Source organism: Macrotis lagotis, chromosome 1 (assembly GCF_037893015.1).
Source record: "Macrotis lagotis isolate mMagLag1 chromosome 1, bilby.v1.9.chrom.fasta, whole genome shotgun sequence".
NCBI classification, from domain to species: Eukaryota; Metazoa; Chordata; class Mammalia; order Peramelemorphia; family Peramelidae; genus Macrotis; species Macrotis lagotis.
This window is the reverse complement of record NC_133658.1, coordinates 339,276,356-339,298,390: the sequence shown is the minus strand read 5'-3', so window position 1 is coordinate 339,298,390 and position 22,035 is coordinate 339,276,356. Positions and strand designations below refer to the sequence as shown.

General features: G+C 34.6%; 1 protein-coding gene across 2 annotated transcripts in view; it reads left to right on the top strand.

Moving 5' to 3' along the window:
- The window catches only part of PAPPA (pappalysin 1), a 277,647-nt gene that overhangs the window by 85,922 nt on the left and 169,690 nt on the right, over positions 1-22,035 (top strand). For both annotated transcript variants that reach the window (XM_074211738.1, XM_074211739.1), the window contains exon 5: positions 11,567-11,759. In XM_074211738.1, coding sequence (XP_074067839.1) covers positions 11,567-11,759 — 193 coding nt within the window. The remainder of the gene's footprint in view (positions 1-11,566; positions 11,760-22,035) is intronic.

Here is a 22,035-nt window from a genome sequence, read left to right as displayed (position 1 = left end):
ATATGTGTAAATGCTCTCTTGGTTCTGCTCGCTTCTCTCAGCATCAATTTATAGAATTCTTTTCATGCTTCTTCAAAGTCCAACCATTCATCAGTTTTCTTATGGAACAATAGTATTCCATGACATTCATATAACTGGAACAGCCAATCTCTAATTGATGGGCATCCCCTCAATTTCCAATTCTTTGCCACTACAAAAAGATCTACTGTAAATATTTTTGAATATGTGGGATTTTTATCATTTTTTATAATTTCTTTTGGATATAGGTGCAATATTACTGCTGGGTCAGAGTATGATCAGTTTTATTTCTCTTTGAACATAGTTCCATATTGCACTCTAGAATGGATGGATTAGTTCATCACTTCTACCACAATGCGGCAATGTCCCAATCTTCTCACAACCTCTCCTACATTGATTATTTTTTTTTGTCATCTTAGTCAATCTGATAGGTGGAAAATGACAATTTTTGGAAATTGAAAAATGACAATTTTTGGAAAATGTTGGAAAACAAGTACATTATTGCATTGTTGGTAGAGCTACAAACTTGCAAAGCTTATTAAAGTAAATTATGTATACCTTTTGTTCCAGCAATACCACTACTGGGTTTATACCCCAAACAGATCAAAGAAAGGGACCAAGGACCCATAAGTACAAATTTATTTTTAGTATTTCTTTTTTATTTTAGGAAAGAATTGAGAACTTAAGGGTAGTCTACCCTCCAGAGAAAGCAAATAGCTAAGCCTTAAAGCCCAGTGAAAGTCAACAGTATGCCCCAGAGCTCTAAGACAAAAAGTTTGGGATTGTGCAGGAGCAGACCTCAAGTTTCACATAAAAACAAGTCAGGGACAGCTAGGTGGTACAGTGGATAGAACACTGGCCCTGTAGTCAGGAGAACTGGAGTTCAAATCCAACCTCAGATACTTAATTACCTAGCTGTGTGCCCTTGGGCAAGTCACTGAACCCCATTGTCTTGCCAAAAAAAGTCACAAAAAGACAGGAAAAAAAATGAGCAAAAAAGCTTGATTATAGAAAGCTACTATGTTGATAGGGAGATTGAAGGCATACTTTTAGAAGACAATAATTGGGTCAAAATGGCTTCATGTGAAATCTCAAAAGAAAAAATAATTTGGTCTCAAGTTCCAGATGAATTTCTGGATGAACTTTAAAGGTATATTAAAAAAAAAAAGAAAATTCAAGTAGTAGTAGAAGAAAAATTAGGAGAAGAAATGAAAATAATGTAGGAGAATTAAGAAATAAGACAATAGCATGCGAAAAAATATACAAAACTTTGCTGAGGAAAATAACTCCCTAAAAATAGAATTGACCAAATGAAAAGAGAAATACAAAAACTCACTGAAGATGATTGATATCTTAAAAATTAGTATTGAACAATTGGAAACTAATGACTCAATGAGACTTCAAGATACAATGAAACTATATGAAAGAAAAGGACAATGTGAAATTTTTCATTGATAAACCACTGAACTGAAAGCCTTGATAAAAAAAAAAGCCTTGAAAACATCTTTCAAGAAATTATAATTGAAAATTGTCCTGATACAGAGGGCAAAATAGAAACTGAAAAAATCTACCAATCACCACCTATGATCCCCAATGATCCCCAAATGAAAACTCCTAGGAACATCATAGCCAAATTCCAAAGCTCACAAATTATTTTTCATAGGTAAGCTAAACCAATATAATAAAAATGGCAATTTTATATAAATTAATCTGTTTGGTTTGACACTGAATAAATAAACTATCAAAAATACTTTATAGAGCTAGAAAAATAATAAAATTTATTTGAAAGAATTAAAGCTCAAGGATATCAAAAGAATCAATGGAAAAAAATGCAAAAGGAAAGCATACCACATCTCAAATGGTAGTATAAAGCAATAATTATCAAAACAATCTGGTATTTTTTAAGAAATAGAGTGGTGGATCAGTAAAATAAATTATGTACAAATCACTTTGTAGTTAATGATCCTAGTATTCTAGTATATGATAACCCCAAAGAGTCAGACTTTTGGAACAAAAACTCATTATTTGATAAAAACTGCTGATAATAATGGCAAAAACTAAGTTTAGACCAATATCTCATACTGTATACCAAAATAAGGTCAAACTGAATACATGATACCAGAAGCAAATTAAGAGAGCATCCAATAGTTTATCTGTCAAATTTATCACAAGGAAAGAATTTAGGATAAAGTATATATATTGAGAGCAGTACAAATGTGAAATGAATAATTTTGATTAGTTAAAATTAAAAAGTTTTTGTACAAAAAAAACCCAGTGCAAACAAGTTATAAAGAAAGCAGAAAACCGGGAAAAAATTTTGCATCCAGTATCTCTTTTAAGGCCCTCATTTCTCAAATGTATAGAGAACTGAATCAAATTTGTAAAAATATAAGTCATTCTTCAGCTGATAAATGGTAAAAGATACAAACAGGCATTTATTTATAGTCAATAGAAATTTTTCTTTAGATTACATTTGATCAGAGAAATGCAAATTGAAACAATTCTGAGGCATCACCTCACACCTATCATAGAGGTTTATATGCAAAAAAGGAAAATAGTGTATGTTGACAAGGATGTGGGAAAACTGGAACAATAATGCTGTTGGAGGGGTTGTGAATTGATTGAACCAATCCGAAGGATAATTTGTAACTATGCCTAGATGGCTATAAAACTGCATAGCTCTTTGATCCAGCAATCACTGCTAGGTCTATATCCCAAAGACATCCAAAAAAAAGGGGGGGGAAGAACTTATTTGCTCATAAATATTTATGGAAGCTCTTTTTGTGATGACTAAGAACTGAAAAAGCAAAGGAATGTGCATAAGTTGGGAAATAGCTAAATAAACTATGGCTTATGATTATAATGGGATATTACTTTGCTGTTAGAAATGACAAGGAGGATGATTTAAGAAAAACCTGGAACGATTTACATGAATTGATGCATAGTGAAGTGAAGAGAACCAGGACAATATTGTACACATTAGATTGTTCAATGAAGAACTGAATGTCTTAGCTATTCTCAATGAAACAAAGATCCAAGATAATCTTTCCTTGTCTTCATCTGGGCTATGAAACCTTTTACTCTGTCTGGTCCTTTTTTTATGTACAAAGTTCCTAAAGATAAGCTTGTTTGTTTTCTGCAAGGCAATGGGGTTAAGTGACTTGCTCAAGGTCACACAGCTAGATAATTTAAGTGTTTGAGGCCTGAGGTATTTCTGACTCCAGGGCCAGTGCTTTATCCATTGCACTACCTAGCTGCCCCACAATCTGCCTCTAAACAAAAAGGTGATACTGATTGAATACAGAATAATACTTGCTATTTTCATTTTCTTTCATTTTTTTTTCTTTTGTGTCCTCTTGTAGAAATTGAATAATATGGAAATGTTTCACATAATTGCACATGAATAATTTATATCAGATTGCTTGCCATTTCAAAGAGCAGGTAGGGAAGAGAATGAATGAGGGATAGAATTTGGAACTCAAAACTTTAAAAAAATTTAAAAATTTAAAAAAAGCAATGAAAAAGGAAATGGTTTCAGAAAAATCTGGGACATCTTTTTATGAACTGATACAATGGGAAGTAAATAGAAGTAGGAGAACAATTTGCACAGCAACAGCAATATTCAACAATTAATCAATGGTGAAAGACTTAGTAACACTTGATTGACATAATAACCCACCACAATTCCAGAGGATTTATGATGAAACATATTATCTATCACTAGAAAGAGAATTGATAAACTCGGGAGAGGGAGGATATTTTCCTTCTCTTGTTCTTTTTCCTTCCCCTCCCCCCTTTTTAACATGACTCACATGACAATTTGTCTTTCCATTGGATGGTAACTGAAAAAAAAGAAAAAAGTCTCTATTTTAAATACACACATATGTGTGTGTATGTATACACTCATGTGTGTGTGTATGTTTGTATACACACATTTTATTTGACCTAAAGTTGCTTACAAACCAGGAAAGAAATTAAGATAAGTCAATGAAATTATGAATCTCTTAAGAGAGATACAAAATATGATGGGACATAGAAGGAAGGAAAGCTATATCCCTAGATTCTATAATTATAATTTCCTCCATCCGACCTATACCAAAATTTATATTTAATGAGGGTCCCGAAGTTTATCATTTATGGTACCACATTGGTTTTTTTAGGTTTTTCTAAATCCTATTTCACTTGTTTCAGAAAATATTTCCTTCTGATTTTTCTCTCCTTCTCCCACCCAACCTAGAATGTTAGGATTTGATGAGTAAGGCAATGCTTACATAATTCATGACATTCAATTCTGAATTTCATTTTCTTATTATTTGCAACCAGATGACCCCTGGAGTGGCTTCTGTATGATAAAGAACAATGTCAAGGCTGTTTTCTGTCTTCAGTTTTTGTATGCTCAGGAAAAATAAAGGGAAAGGTAGAAAAGAGGCCACTAGCCTGGGAGTTACTAGCAAGGTTTCTAGTTCCAACTCAGGTCTTAACTAAAAATGTAAACCTGAAACTAATTTACCCCTCTGAGTCTCTTTCTGCCAACTACTAAATGACGGGTTTAGACCACTAGATGATCTCTCTAAGATCTCTTCCAGTTCTAATATTCTATGTTCTAACATTCCATATTCTCTCTGGGTTATTTTCTATTATGCCTTCTAACTTCCAAGATTCTAACCATGTTAATTCTAAGCAATTTGATGGGAGAGCCTGCCAAAAAGAATTCAGAAAATACATTCCAAATTTTGATATAAGTGATTTTGGGTTTTTTGATTATTTTATTATCCATTGGCACTCATTGGCACTGAGTCCTTCAATTAGCACAGATAACCCATAATAGCTGTGTTCCTTATGCATTTTATAGGAAGGAATGGGTTAGTGAGGTCAATTATTAAAAGGTTGCCTTCCTGTATAGAAAGTGCTAGATAAGTGTAAAACATTATCATCTTTGAAACTTCTCTTTGTCCCAGAATTTTGAGGTAGTTTCTAGAGTACAAATGCCTTTTTTCTTACCACTCTGTGAAGACTCATATTGAATTCATAGAATTAGAATCAGGAGAGAATGGGAAGAGAGAGAGAGAGAGAGAAAGAGAGAGAGAGAGAGAGAGAGAGAGAGAGAGAGAGAGAGAGAGAGAGAGAGAGAGAGTAATCATCTTGCGTGATTCATTTACCAATGTTATATGAGAATTTCTCTTTATCCTGGGACTGGAAATGGAGGTTGTAATGGTCTTATTAGTGGACTTTTATCATAATCTCAGAATTTCAGTTACTGTCTCATTTAGAAGCAGGGATTACCATAGGGCTATCATCTTTTTCTGGCTTCTAGAACCATAATTACAACAATGTGATCATTGCTACTGGAAAGAGTTTGTCAGACTATCCCTTCCTGCCCTGTGGTGGAGCCACTCATCATCCCTATGATTGACTTTCTCATTCTTTAGACCACTAACATATAAATAAATAAATAAACAAACAAATAAACAAACAAACAAATAAATGAATAAATAAATAAATAAACAAACAAACAAACAAATAAATGTATATATATACATATATATATATGCGCACACACATATATGATTGTTATTAGAATGTAAGCTCCTTGAAGGGAGGACCTGTATCATTTTTTTTATTTATGTCACCAGTGCTTAAGGGAGTACTTGGAACATAATGAATACTTAATTTCATTCATTCCCTGGAAAAAATATAAGAAAAAGAGTATTTGAATAATTCTATGTTCTCTGTCATCTGCTAACATTGTGCTACCTGTCTCTAGCTGGCGATCTGTCCTTTCCTTGTTATTATTCATGATCTGAATAAAGTAAAAACATCCTTTTATTTCTTAGGGGTTTTATGAGACTTAGTTATTTTAAGCTTTGAGTTTTTAAAGACTATCCCAGAACCCCCTTCTATCTCTTACCTTTGATCTTTTCTCTCTTTGAGTCTTTTCAATATATTTTAATAGAAAAAACATTGAATTTGTTATCAGAAGATTTGTTTGAATCCTTCTTCTGCTATCTTCTGTCTGTATGACTTTACTAAAATCTTTTGTTTCTTTACCTGTAAATCCAGGGGTGTGTAATAGATGACTGTAAGATCAGTTTGAACTTTAGATTTTATTAGTTTATATATTTTATCTTATAACTTCAAATATTTCCTCAGCACCTTTCAGTTCATCCATTCCTTTTTCATGTATCTTCTTTCCTTTGATTCCCACTCCCTCCTGAAAACAAAACAAAACAAAATATATGCCTCTAATCTAACTCCTTGAGACCAGAGACTAGTTCATTCTTTCTTTTTTCCAATAATAAAATAAGTTGTCTTTGTGAACCACTTCATATATAGGAATGAATAAAACCTAGAACTGGAAGAAATATTATAGTTCCTCAAGGATCACATGAAAATGAGTCATATATATCAGTCACATATTAACTGTGTGATCTTGTGCAAACCATATAATCTTTGGGCCTCCTTTCCTTTATCTATAAAATGAGAGGTGGGCTCTATCACTGCAAAAATTCTTTAGAGGAAGCTATTGACAGAGTGGATAAAACCCTTGACCTGGAGTCAGAAAGACGAGTTTAAATGCAACCTCACATTCTTATTAGCTGCTAACTCTAGGAAACTCACTTAACCTGTTTGTCTCAGTTTCCTCAACTGTAAAAAAAGAAGATATTAATAATATTTACTTACCAGGGTTATTGGGAGGATTTAATGAGATTTTTTTTTAATCTTTTAAAATAGTGCCTGTCATATAGCATGTGTGACATAAATGTTTATTCCTCTTCTTTTTGCCTCTTACATCTCTTGATCCAAATTGAGAGCTGAACTCACATCTTTGGGATGCAACTTCAACATCCTTTTCATTGACTATTTTGTTTTCAAAGAACTTTCCATATCCTTTGTTTCATGTGAATATCTTCCCTGTGTGTCACCCTACCCCTGCTTACATATAAGCAGTAATACTACACACAAAATAGGCAGTCAATAGATTTCTGTGGATGGTATGATTAAATTGTCCTGCAACTTTTATTTCAGTTGTTGAGCTAAGTTTTTCTCAGGAATCAGAATCAGAACCAGATACTTGACCCTAAAGGGGAATGTGTGATACTAAGCCAAGGAAACAGGAATGGAGGACAGTAGGTCTCCCTAAAGTTGTGTTGACTCAGGTTATTTGAATTGGGGAACAAAGAATTCTGAGGATATAAGAATTAGCAAGGGACTTTACAGATGACAAATGAGGAAACATTTAAAGGAATGAACTGACTTGCTGAAGGTCAAAGAAATAGTAACAGAGATCAAAGTTTATCTTATGATGCAAGTTCACTTCTTTTTACCATAGCCATGCCAATGCTTACTATGAGAATTGTTTGATGTCCCCAAAATGACTTAAATGTCACCTCAGGAGTAGAATCTAAGTCTTCTTGGATGTTTGGTAAAGGGAAGCTCAAAGAATTTTCAGAGAGCCCACAAACTCAGGAGGTCTTGCCTTTCTGCCATTGTCTCAGTGGTCCTTCTTTGGTTCTTGGCAGCTGGATGGCACAGTGAATAAAGTACTGGGTCAGGAGTCAGAGAAACCTGAGTTCAAATGTAGTCTCAAAACTTATAAGATGACTCTGGGCAAGTCATTTCACTTCTCTTTGTCTCAATTTCCTCATTTGCAAGGTGGGGATAATAACACCCACCTTGCAGTGTTGTTTTGAGATGATAATTGTAAAACACTTATTACAGTACCTGGCACGGTGTAAGTGATCTATAAAAGTTAACCATTATTATAAGCTATTGTATAGTTTATTATCCTTTTGTGGAACTTGCTAAGAGTCACTGTACTCTCTGGCTTCCCCCAGGCATATTTATGAATATTATAGAATGTTGGGGGACTGATCGTCACTACTGACTGAGGAAATCAGGATCAATTCTGTTCAGTCCCTTTACTGCCCCTCAGAGTTGAGGGCAAGACTTGTCATCCTAAACTTCCTGCACTTGCCTAAATTTATTTTCTTTCTGATAAGGAAGGAAAGTTTAACATCTTGGGATCAAGAGCAGCAGCTTTATTTCAAGACTTGATTTCAAACTGCTCAGAGTCCCATCTGCAGTAATCCTGACCAGGAACCTCTAGAAAGTGTTATTTGTTACAACTTAAGCCAAAATAACCTCCTCAAATGACTCCTGGAGTTAATAGATTTAGAAACAAGTGGGAGAGCAAGGACTAATCGTTGTTTCTGGGTTTTAGAAAGCATCTAGAATCCTGACTAGAGACAAATAAATTCTAGATTTGATTTAGATTCTGTCATTAATTAACTAAAGAGATATTCAGATTATTCACAGGATCACAGCATTTAAACTAGAAGAGAATTTTTATGTTAGTTATTATTTGTTACCATTAGTGATATTTGGAGGATCACAAAGAATAGGGACAGAAAAACAACAGTTCAAATCTTAAAATTATCCAGAAAATTGAGATTGGGGTTGAGGGGGGAGAGAGAGAGAGAGAGAGAGAGAGAGAGAGAGAGAGAGAGAGAGAGAGAGAGAGAGAGATTGAGACACCAAGAAAAAGGAGAAAGAAAGGGAGAGGAAAAAGAGAGGGAGAGAGAGAAATTAGGGGCCAATGGGTATCACTTTTGATTCCAAGCGAAATTTTAATATGTATTACTTAAGGGATCATTAGTGAACTATTAATAGGAAGCAATTCTCTCAAGAACAGATCATGTCATATTAACATTTCCTTTTCTTATAGATTTTATTTAGATTGTTGTACCAAGGCATTCTATACATGGAGATCATTTAGATTTTAGCAAGCACTTGATAGAAAAAAATGTTGAGATGTAGGCCAGATGATAATACAATAAGATGGATTCTGCACTAGTTGAAGAACTGGACAAAAAGCATCAATATTTATGATTCTACTTCATTTTGGATGAAGATCTTTACTGGAGGACCTCAGAGATCTGAGCTTGACCCTGTGCTCTTTAACATTTTCATTAGTGATTTGGATATAGGTACCGAGAGCATACTTTACAAAATTGCAAATGGTGCTAAGTAAGGAAAAACTTGCAAATTGTATATCATACTCAGGATCTCAAGAATCAAAGCAGTCTAAAATGTTGAGCCAAGTAAAAGAAGATGAAATTTAATAGGATAGGAAAAACATCTGACATAGGTTCAAAAAAATCATTTTCACAAGGATGAAATGGATCAATGTGTCTAGGAAGTAGTTAACTTAAAAAAAGAGAAAAGATTGGTAGTCCTAGGAAACCTCAAAATTAGCAGACTTCAAAATTAGTCAGCAATATATAATGTCAGTCAATTGAAGTTATGTAACTTGGGGCTCCCTTTAGAAGACTGTGTCTAGAGAGGTGTTAATCCTGTTGTCCTCTGTTCTAATTAAGCCACAGATGGAGCATTGTTTTCAGTTCTGGGAGCCACATTTTGAATGGGGACATCATGAGTATAATAGTAAAAAGTCTGAAGATCTTCAGGATCATTCCAAATAAAGAAGAAAGTGAGGAGATTTTTCCTTTATATGAGAAGATTTAATTGAGATTTGAAAGATGTTAGCTGTCTCAAGTATTAAAAAGACTGCCATACAGGAGGGATTAGACTTCTTCCCCTTTATTCCAGAGAACAAAACAAGGAGTAGAGGGTAGAAGTTGCAATGAGATAAATTTAGGTTAGATATAAGGGAAATTTACTTAATAAATAAGCAATCCAAAGTTAAGATGTTGTTGGTTCCTCTTCCATAGAGACCTTCAAGCAAAACCTATTTATCTTCTTGCTGTGGAAGTTGTAATAAGGATACTGTTTTAGATATAGGTTGTATTGGATCACCTCTAAGGTTCCTTATACCTTTAAGTTTCTGTGATCTCCTAAGTATTGTGTAGGATGTGATTAACTAATGAATGTGAATAATGGTACAGTGAATTTTTTATTTTTGTTTATTTTTGCTTTTTCTGTTCTAGTTGACTAGTAGTCTAAAAATTAATGTAGTTGCCAAATTTTCGTAACAAAATATTTATAAATTAAAACCCTGAGTTTCCATCTCATACCAATTAAAGTGGCAAAAATCCCACTATAAAAATAAATTGACAATTGTTGGAAGGAGATGTCTGGAAAAATAGGCACACTCATGCAATATTGGTGGAGCTAGGAACTGATCCAGCCATTCTGGAAAGCAATTTGGAACTTTGTTAAAATTACTAAAGCTGTTTATAATCTTTAATTTAGGAATGACACTACTAGGCATCTCCTCCAAATCAGTTAAAGAAAGCAGAAAAAAACTCATCTGTACACAAATATCTATAGCAGTATTTTTGGTTGTAGCAAAGAATTGGATACCAGTTAGGTGCATATCAATTGGGGAATAGATGAGCAAATTATGGTCTATAAATTTAATGGAATATTGTTATTTATTAAGAATTTATGGAACTTCCCAAGTTTTTAGTTTTGAAATACTTTTGGAGTATAGCTGATATCTTCGGACCTTCATGGAATCATAGAACTCTGAAATGTGATGGAACTTAAGAAGTCCCCCCCTTCCTCCCCATATTAAGGTTTCTTTCTCCATACTGTGTCTTCTTAAACTCTATTGTTTAATCTATAATCCTCTACCACTTTGTCTTTTCAGAATAAATGTGGAGATCAGATTGGAACTTAAATCTTTAATTCAGAGAAAGAAAAACATGATGATCTGTGTTCAGATCCCTTCTTTGATGCTTATTATTTGTATGACTCTGACCTTATGTATATGTTTTATGACTTAACATCCCTGGCCCTCATTTTCCTCATTGAATTACATGAGGAGATTTGATTAGATAATATCTGAGGAAGTCTTTAAATCTATGACTCTAAGATGCAAATACAGATTCCTTTTAAAAATATATTATTTTAAATTGTAATTTAAAAGTAAATCTAAAATGTAAGAAATATAAATATCCAATAAAAGCAGAATGATCAAGCAAATTGATTAGATGAAAAATGGTAGTTCAATTAAGATTAGCTAGCATGAATGTGATGGAACTGGTTGACCTTAGAAACAACAGTACTAGAACATGAAATAATTGCATCTTAAAAAGTTTTCAGAACATAAACATTTAGGGTTAATAGGAAACTTAGAGATCATTTAGACAACTTTCATTCCTAACCCTAGATAGAGAATCTCAGGTCCAGAGAGGTTAATTACTTAATAAGTTAACTCAATAAAAGCTAAAACTAGAATTAATTCTCTTCATTACTAATCCACAACCTTATGTATTGTACCATATTTCTATTGTTACAGCCCACCCTGCCATATGTCCCAGTCAGTTGTCTGGCATTGCCTGGGTGTACTTTCCAATGTGATTTCCACTGCCCACCCGGCTTCTGTTTCCTTTCACCTGTCTGTAGAAGTGATGACTATACTAATTTGTTCACACACCATTAACTCCAGAGTGCTGGATGAGGCCAACCTAGGCATTGGCAAGAGCTAGGGCATGTACGCTCCCCTGCCAGTTGATGTCATAATTCTCTCCTCTCCTCTCTCCACCCCCTCCCCATTCTTATCTTTCTTTTTGCTGGTTTGTAGAAGATGACTGCACTGACTCCTTCACGCCCAATCAAGTAGCGAGAATGCATTGCTACTTGGATCTCGTCTACCAGAGTTGGCAGCCTGCCAAGAAGCCTGCTCCTATAGCCCTGACTCCCCAGATTGTAGATCGGACACCCACCTCAGTCACCCTGGAGTGGTTTCCACCCATTGATGGCCACTTCTTTGAAAGGTGAGCAAAGGTTACAAAATACTAAATCTTCCTCTCTCTTATTTGAGGGGAAGAGGGAGAGAAAGGGGTTATCAGATCCTTTAAAGAAAGAATCCTTACCCTGTTTTTGAACAGAAGAATTTGCTGAAACTTGGGATCATGTGAGGATGGGGGCAGGATTACTTACTTTCTAGCACTTTAGGGCAATATTTGACATAACTAATAATTACAGTTTCTAAAATATTCACAGTTTATTCTTACATAGCTTGTGTGGCTAAAAAGTACCTACATATACAATATTTCCTTTTTTTTCACCTCATAATTCCTATAGTTACTATCAAATTTTTTCAGTGTTCATTTTTATTCACTTTAATAAACTAAGGATCTGTGATTTTCTTTTCTTTTTTTTTTTTCTTGTGGGCATTCTCCTCATCAATGTACATTATAAGATCCAGTTCTGAGTTACTGTGGCTGAAAAATCTGTCACTTTGCATCCAGTCTGATGAGTCTCCCTTAACCTAATTAGTTAGACTGATCTTCACACAGAAGCTGCACAATATGATACCAATCCTTCTGACTCAATGGGATGAATCAGATACTAATAAGGTTTTTCTCTATGACATTGGAGGAAGATATTAAAAGAGGAAGATCTTTTTTTACTGTTGAGGAAACTGAGACTCAGAGATGGGAATAAAGTCAAATGCCAGGAGAATCCAAGTCTCTTGTCTCTTTATCCCATTATATTAAGACATGTTGCCTCATTCCAACCCCAATACAATTATATGAACTTGAATCTTGTAGATAAAATAATAAAAAGTCCCATACTTAGATTTCATTTTTAAGTATGCAAATACAGGTGAGAAAAGTGTGATTAATCAGTAGTTTGTGTGAAATTTTTGACTGACTGCAATGTCAATTTGAATTTGTCAGTCATGTGACATGGTAGCTAGAAATAGCAAATGTAATGATAGACCACATTACAAGAAACAGTATCCAGAATGATCATGGCAATAGCTCCACTGTCCTCTTCCATATTCAGCCACAGGGAATTTGGTTTTCAACTCAGTATGCAATGTTTTTAGGAGGACTTGGCAGATTGAAGGAAGTCCAAATTAGGGTGTCCAGAATAATAAAAAGAAAACAGACTTTGCCATATGATGATCCATTTAATGAACTTGGAATTGTATTCTAGCTAAGAGAATATTTAGGGGGAAACATGATATCTATTTGGAAGGCTCACATATAGAAGAGACATTAGATTTGCTGTGTTTTGCATCAGAGGGAAGAACTAGAAACAATAGGTGCTAGTTGTAAAGTGACAGATTGTAGCCTGATACTTTTCATGACATTTAGGGCTATCTGAATATAGAATTGCCTTGGGAGGTAGGAGTTCCCTAATTCTGGTGGTCTTTAAGTGGAATTTTGAAGACTACTTATGGGTGGTGGTACAGAGGGAATTGCTGGTCATATAAAAATTAGACTAAATTGGTATTAAACTCAGACCAGCTTTCCCCACTGGACTGGAAAACTCCCCAGTGTAAATGGAACCAGATTAAAATGTGATTGGGAAATGATTAACAAAATAAATAAAAATGCAATTCAACATAGATAAGGTTAATTTGTGGTTTTCTAAGTCAATATGAAATCCATGGGGATAATTTCTCTTTAATGTGATGTTACTAGATTGTTTGACCTCTGAAGTTCCTTTGAGAGTCTATGGTTTTCTAACTCTTGTAAATACTTTAATGGAACTGACCTGAAAGGAAAGTATGACTGCCAATAAAGTCAAGAGTTAGCACCAGTGGAAAGCAACTGATTATGAAGCATGAATATTCTGATATTCCCTAAATTCAGGCCTTAGTTCACAGCTTCAATCTACTTTGTGGTAGATGGTACATAAAAAATAATGACTCTTCACCTGTTTTTAAAGAACTTTTTATCATTTGCTTTGCTGTGGGAGCTCTATTTAGGGAATTTTCCATAATACTTCAGAAACTGCCTTTCCAGCAGTCTTAAATTTTTTCCCCCTCTGGCTATATGAATTATCAAAAATTTTGGCCTATATTCTTTCTGTAAATAGAATTTTTATAAATGAAGTGGCCCATGTATGTCTTTAATTTGTATTTCATAAGGCAGTTATTGTACATTAAATAGATACCATCTGACTGTTAAACACTTTGGAGGGTTAATTGTTGGGTAATAAGATATGTCTCTATTACATGTTTCTTGAGTCTTAATCAATATGTTTTTAATAACCCATAGTCAGTTGGCATTTAAAAAACATACAATAGCTATTCTATTCAACCTAAAGTTCCAAAGCAGAATTATCATATACTAAATTAATACTGGCATTTTAGAAACATACCTAATGGGGGTTAACAACTCTGTAGGTTCTATACAATGTTTAGAGGAAGCCTGTCCATAAGGTGAATAAAGTATTGAAAACAATTAGAAACACATGCCCAAAGAACATACTGTCCCATTTACATAACAAAATCTATTTTTGTTCCTTTCCAAGTGTTCTAAAAATTGTTAGTTCTACTAAACTTTTACTGCCCAAGGAATCTCCATTGTTTCCATCAACATCAACCAATAGCCTTCTGTCTCTCTTCCCTTTTCACCCTCACTACTTGTTACTATTATCCACAAAATCATATATATTTCTTTTTTTTATTTCTTTTTATTATTTATTTACACATTACTAAAAATCCTCTGTTGTAAGAGTAAATATAACCTCCCCCTCACAAAAAGTGAAAACCCTACAAAAAATAAAGTGAGAGAAAAAGAAAAAAAATTGTACTTCAGTCTATTTTTGGATTCCATGAGATCTGAGTTTGGGATGGATTGCATTCTTTATCATAATTCCGTCAGAGACGTTGCTTCCATATTTTTCCCCCACAGTTACTATTGCTAATTGTATTTCCTTCCATCCATTCCTCCCCATACCCATTTATTCTATTCTCTCTCTCTCTCTCTCTCTCTCTCCCTTTTACTTTGTCCCTCTTCAAAGTGTGTAATGGGGCAGCCAAGTGGCACAGAGGACAGAGTACTGACTCTGGGACAAGGAGGCCCCAAGTCCAAGACCTGCCCCAAACACCCATCAGCCACCCAAAAATGCACAGATACCCCTGTATTTTGCATCTGTTTCCACAGGATTCATTGAGGAATTGTGACTGATAAAAGAAAACACTGGATTTTGTGCCAGGAAATTTGTGATTAAATTCTCTCACCAAGTCACTTGAGCAAGTCATGTGTCTTCTGTTTCCAAATCTACTATATATGGGGACTATTGAGCCAAATGGTGACTATGATCCCTTCCAAATCTAACTCCTATGGTCAATCTTTCAAAGAAATGTTCAATATATCAATCATTCAGCAAGTTATTATTTATGCACCTACTGTATGCCAGGCACTCTGCTAGAAGTTAGGGATATAAGTGCAAGAAGAAAACAATTTCATCTCACAAGGATGTTCTGTGTGTGCGTGTGTGTGTGTGTGTGTGTGTGTGTGTGTGTGTGTGTGTTTCACAATTTTTTAATCGCTCATTTCAACTACCTGGGTAGATGAAGAGAAGGATGGATACTAGAAAAATCCCTGAGTGACTTTGCTTCTTTCCAAATCCAGCTTTTAATTCTGCTGCTAACTTGTGACAATGAGCAAGTCATGAACCCCTCTTTGAGTTATTTTTTTTTTCCCTTAAACTGTGGAGCTGAGAAAGAGAAAGAGAGAGGAGAGAAAGAAGGGCAAGAAGAGGAAAGGGGGGGTGAGAGAGAGAGAGAGAGAGAGAGAGAGAGAGAGAGAGAGAGAGAGAGAGAGTCAGTCTTAAGTTTAGTGAAAGAACTCTGGAGTAGTAGTCAGAAAACTTAAATTCTGAGGCATCTAGGTGGAATAGTGGATTTAGCACCGGTCCTGAAGTCAGAAGGACCTGAGTTCAAATTTGACCTCAGATACTTAATAATTACTCAGCTGTGTGACCTTGGGTAAGTCACTTAACCCCAATGCTTTGTAAAAACCAAAAAAAAGGGTAAGAAAACCTGAATTCTATTCATTCATCTTTCACCGGCTTACAGTTAAGCTTCATGCAAACATTGAAACTCTAGGTTTCATTTGCAATATGAGGAAACTATACATAGCATATACATAATAATTAATATATTATATTTCTATATTTATAAATTGTAAATATTATTAATTATTATACAAACACCTCATGAGGATAAAAATACTGAATTTGCAACCCTTGGAAAACTGAGAAATAGGGCTATACACTTTTAAAATATCATTATGATTAGAAGACATAATCAATTTCAGCCTCAAAGAATACCTCTTTGTAGTGAGAGGAAAAAAAAAAGAAAATACCAGAGAGGGAACATAACTCTGTGCAAGCAGATAACATCAATTTGGCCCCTGATTCTGTCCCAGCACTTTTCTAATCTTTTTTGTCATCATGAATTCACTCATGTGTCTCGAACTTCATTTGCTTGGGCTGCTTCAAAACTGGAATTCTACTGGGGCTCCTGTAGGGAGAGTGTTGAATTAGTGAACCTCTAAAGTCCCCTTCCAAGTCTTCCCTAGGATCTATGGCTCTCTTCTTAGGATGAAATCTAGTATTAATTGATTGATTGACTGATTGGTTGATTGCTGTCCCCCTCAACTATCCAAACAAGGTATTCACATTCATGTGGCCAGAATTGCATGCAGGCTCCCCTGCTCATTGTAGCATAGTTAGCATGAGGATAGATTTTGCCCCTACCATCAAATAATGCTCTAACCTTTGCTAAGTCCTTTCCTAACTACAGATCTTTTCACTTCCTAAAATGAGGACCCTGAACTAGCTGTCTTCTGGAAAAAAGCACATTACAGCAGTTACTGATAAAAAACTCAATTTATAGGCAAAGAACATGAGGTCAAATTCCTGTTTTGGCATGTATTACACATGTGACTTTGAATAAGTAACTTTAGTCTGCCAGTCAATCAATAAACATTTATTAAATGTTTGTTATGTGCTGGGCAGCATACTCTACAGTCTACTTCATCCAATCGAATCCCTTCAGAAGTCTTTTTTATTCATTCCTCCTCCATTTTGTTATTGTTGTTACATTCAGAAAGAAGAAATGGAAAATATTTCTGGAGAGACCTATATGCTAAATTTTGTATAACCCTTTTTGTGGCTACATGATATTAAATTGTTGGTTTTTTCTTGTTGCTTCCAGTATTTTTCTCCTTAACCTGTGAACTTTGAAACTTAGCTATGATATTCCTGTAAATTTTTCTCCTGGAATCTCTTACAGATGGTGATGGGGGATTTTTTTTTCTATTTACATTTTGTCTTCTCCTTCTTCTTCTTCTAGAACTTCAGGATATTATTGTATCAAAATTCTTTTTTTTTTAATGTTGAGATGGTCTGACTATTCTTATATTACTTCTCCTTGCTCTGTTCTCCAGATTGGTTGTTTTTCTGATGAGATGTTTTACTTTCTCTTCTATTTTTCATTCTTTTGCTTTTGTTTTGTAATTTCTTGGTATCTTAAGATGTCATTATCTTTCCCTTGCCCAATTCTAGTTTTCAAAGAATTATTTTCTACACACATATATACACATATACAAATATATGTAAGATTGTACTATGCTTGTTTCCACCTATCACCTGTTTTTCTCAAGGTAGATAGCATCTTCCTTCATATGTTAAAGTTTTTCCATGTTTTTTCCTAAATTAATCAGCTCATTATATCCTCCTCCATAGCATCCGGCCCAATCACATCCTATCTGAGAGAGTGTCAAGTTTCATTTAAAACTGTATATTCTATAGGGAGTCTCTCCTGACCCCCCTTTAATTCTAAAGCCTTCTTTATATTGGTTATTTCCAATCTATCCTGTATAAAGTTTGTTTGTTTAAAGTTGTTTACAAGTTGTCTCCCTCATTAGAAGTGAATTCCTTGAGGGATTTTGATTTTCTTTGTATCAACAACATCTGGCATATAATTGACTATTTTTTTGTGTGATGTTGAGAGCACTCATGACTTTATTTCCAAACATTTTTACAGAGACACATCCTAATGGCACAATCAATCTTTTAAAGACAAGGCAGACACTAGTAGTTAACATTTTTTTTTGCAAGAGTAAATACAATGCATGCCTAAATCTTAAACCAATGGCTATGCTACTCTCAGGAAATAAATACTTGGATGTTAAGCTGGTAACAAATCTTTATTAACTGATTAACTCCACTGGGGTCTTGATTTCTCTTTTTATAGATTCCCATGGGTGAAAGGCAGGACAATATCTCCCCACTGACTGAAATTTCAGATTTGAGTCTTCTAAACATGTATATCCTGAGGTTGCTGTAGTATATGGTAAAATTGTGGAGCTGGTATTATTAGCTAAAACAAAACAAAAAAAAAATGGATCGTGGAAATTTGGCTTTTCCAGCCCTGTCTTTGAGGGGGGATGCTGACTGACAGTGAAAGCTTTCTTCTTCAAAGGAAGACTTGGAGCAACATTGACCAGGATCTTTCCTTATCCTTGTCCATACTCCACCCTTATCCCTGACTTAAGGATAATGATTTAGGAAAAAAAAATGCTGGGCTATTTCTGGCTTATGATCCAGCATATTATTTCCTCTGACATTTCCAACCTCACTTGGGATAGTTCCTGTTAGTTGGTTTTGTATCAAGAAAAGAAAAGGAGTTCCCCCTTTGGCTCTCTCCTGAGGTAATTATCTCCCTGGAGGATAAGTTGGATCCCAGAGGTTTCCAAAATGAGATTGAATCCAGACATAGAAGATTGGGAGTGGGGGGAGTTAGCCACCCAAAGATTCCACTCTCAATGGGCTTGGACTCTGACTTTTCAGGGTTGGATCCCCTGAGGGCTTTGAACTTCCCTTGGAAAAATTGGCTGCTAAGTCAAATTAGATTATATGGTAAAAAAACAGCTTTTGACTGGAGGAACTCAAAATGATGTGGATTGCTGGAGGCAGACTTGACCACCTAGACCCATGGTATGTGAACTCAAAGAATGCTGGATTCATTGATTTTTCTGCCCCTATTATCCTTCTCCCTGTCTTGACCTCCCTTCCCCCTTCCTGAAATAGCTAAATAACTAACACAACAACAATTAAGCAGTTAGTATTTGTGTCATACTTTAAGGTTTGCAAAGTGTTTTACATATACCCTTTCTTTTGATCTTCACAACAACTCTGTGATTTAGGTACTATTACTATCCTCATTTTTATAGATGAGGATACTGAGGTTTAAGAGGTCAAGTGACTTGCCTGTGATTATAGATCTAGAAAGTGTCTGAGGAAAGATTTAAATTTAGATCTTCCTGAATTTTAGACACCCACTGTGTCTATTTTGGCCATGGCAACCCATGAAAAAGAAATATGCCAAGTGACCCTCATCTTTTTCAGCCCCCTTGTACTTCTATGATAAGTGGTAAAGGTCAAGAATAAGGGCAGATAGGGCAATAATAATCACACAGTTCTTAGGCTTACCACATACATTTATTTAACTGTTAGTTTTCATATAGGAAACCCTTTTGCAATATCCAATGAGTTGACACAATCCTAGAGGCAATATAGACTAACTATATTGACATTTTTACAGTTTGTTGAATCTAAGACATAAGGGATCATAAAAGCACAGAACTGAAGACCCAAGATGGACTTCAGGGAATATTGAGACCAATATGTACTCATTAAAAAGTAGTTGTTAAATGGAAGGGCCCTTCCCAGGTTCTCCTCTAAGAAGCAAAAAAAGGAGTTGGAGAGATTTGATTTTTAACTTGTACTAAAAATGTAAGAAAATATTACTTTAGGGAAATTTTTTCCAGTTCTACCTTCCAGTGTTCCTGACAAACATAAGAGAGAGTACTACACAAAGGAACTATTGCAGAGGATGAAGCTATAAAGAAATGCTACAAAGAACTTGACAAAAATAATCTAAGTTATGTCAGAAAACATAGGCATACCTCATAGACATTGTGGGTTTTGGTTCCAGACCACAGCAGTAAAGCAAGTCACACTGATTTTCCCAGATCATATAAAATTTGTTTATACTGTATTGTAATCTGTTAAGTGTATAATAGTATTATATCAATATTTATATCTATATTTCCTAATTTAAAACATCTTAAAAATTTAAAATTGAAAAATGACAACATGACAATGATATCAGCCTTCAATGAGTCATAATCTTTTACTGTTGAAGGGTCTTGCCTCACTGTTTATGACTGTTGACTGATCAGGATAGTGGGTGGGATGAAATTGACACTTTCTTAAAATAAAAGAATGATGAAGTTTGGGTGGACACTTTCTTTCACTTGAACCATTGACCTAATTGCAGTATTATCAAGTCACAAGAAATAGGATGAAATGGGGAGAAGGAGAGATGATGGGGGAATGACCAGTCAGTGGATCACTCAGAATGCATACAACATTTATCAATTAAGTTTGCTGTCTTATAATATGTGGTTTGTGGGTCCCCAAAACAACTACAATAGTAACATCAAAGATCACTGGTCATATATCACCCTAATATAATAATATAATATATAATAATAATATAATATATAATAATACAATAATATAATAATATTATTATATAATAATATAATATAATAATATATAATAAAGATATAATAATAATAATAATAATAATAAAAAGTTTTCAGATATTGCAAAAATTCCCAAAATGTGATACAGAAGCACAAAGTGAGCACATACTATTTGAAAAATGGCACAATAGAGTTACTCTATGAAGGACTGCTACAAACCTTCTTTTTATAAAAGAGACAAACAAAAATGCAATAAAATGAGGTATACCTGTGCCATTATACTCAGCAACTTCCTTATGAAAATAGGTATAGTGGAGGGAGGTATATTGGAAAATACAGTTTAGCTTTTAAAAAAAATGGAAGGAACCACAATGATCTTCTATTGCTCAAAAGTCTTATTCAGTATAGAAATTATTATCATCTTCAAAAAGAGACTTGGAAAATGGTAGATATGTTGAGTACCCTGTGATACCCCTCTTCACCTCCCAAGAAATTGACTACATTTTAAGAGACAGGAAAAATAACTAGTTACTGATATGAATCATTTCAAAATCAGCTGTTGATGTGTAATCAGATCATAAGCTAATTAGAGCAAAGGTCAAAATCAATACCAAATTAGAAGAAAGGATAAAGATGAGAAGAAACTGCAGTAATTACAGAAATAACAATCTGGTCTGTTTAAATATGTTGAAAACTCAAAATTAGAAATGGACAAGAGAGTAGGATGGGAGATGTATTTCTTAAAAAAATACATCTGATACAAAACAGAAGGAAGAGGGGGGAAAACCTACCCAGAATCCACTCAGTCAGCAAACATTTTATCTATTTATCATTTGTCATTCAAGGATAAGCTAAATCTATTTAGAATTCAGACTTATTTGCTAGACATCACAGGAAGATGATAGGAGATCAAAAGCAGGATGACCTTACAAAGTGAGGAGAATGAGAATAGTTGAAGAGAAAATAAGCCTGTAGAGAAATTCTTATGACAATTAGGTAAGCCAGTCATTCCTAAAATATTTATAGAGTCAACTGGTGAAAGGACAACATTTAGAATGAAATGGAACAGATCTTCTGACTTTTGCATATTGGAATACCCTCATCAGCAAAGATAGTGGAACTATCATAATTAAATATTGTTATCTCGTGAAATACTTCATTCTTATCTAGGGAAGTGATGATGCTTAGGATCAAATTGGAGGGGTAGAACCAAGGTAGTAGTAGATTAGAGGTAAAGATGAAGTCCCAACATTTCCTTCCAAAAAATTTTAAAATAACAACACAAATCAAATTTTGTAGCTGCAGAGTCAGAAAAATGAGGGGAGCAAACATTTTCTGTCAAAAGAAAACTTAGCTTATCAGCAGGGGACATCTGTGGCAGTGAAGTGGGAGACCTGTTCAGAACCCACAAATGTGGTGGCAGTAGTTGCAACTTCAATATCAGCAGTAATAGCTTCAGTGGCAGCAGCAGCTTTCAAGGTTCTCAGAGCTGAGATAGTGAGAGATTCAGAAAGAGATTATAGGGGACCATTTGCTTTCAATAATTACAGCTGGCATTGATTGGACAACTCTATTGTACATGTGCAGTTCTAGGTTCAAGTTTCAGGGTACTTGTGGCTGCAGGGGACCAGGGACCCTTCCTGGGCAAAGACTAGAGTGGAGACTAAGATAGCAGGAACCACATCTTTCCAGGCTTACATCACATTAGAAACTTGAAGACCTCCAAGACTAGCTCTGAAAATAG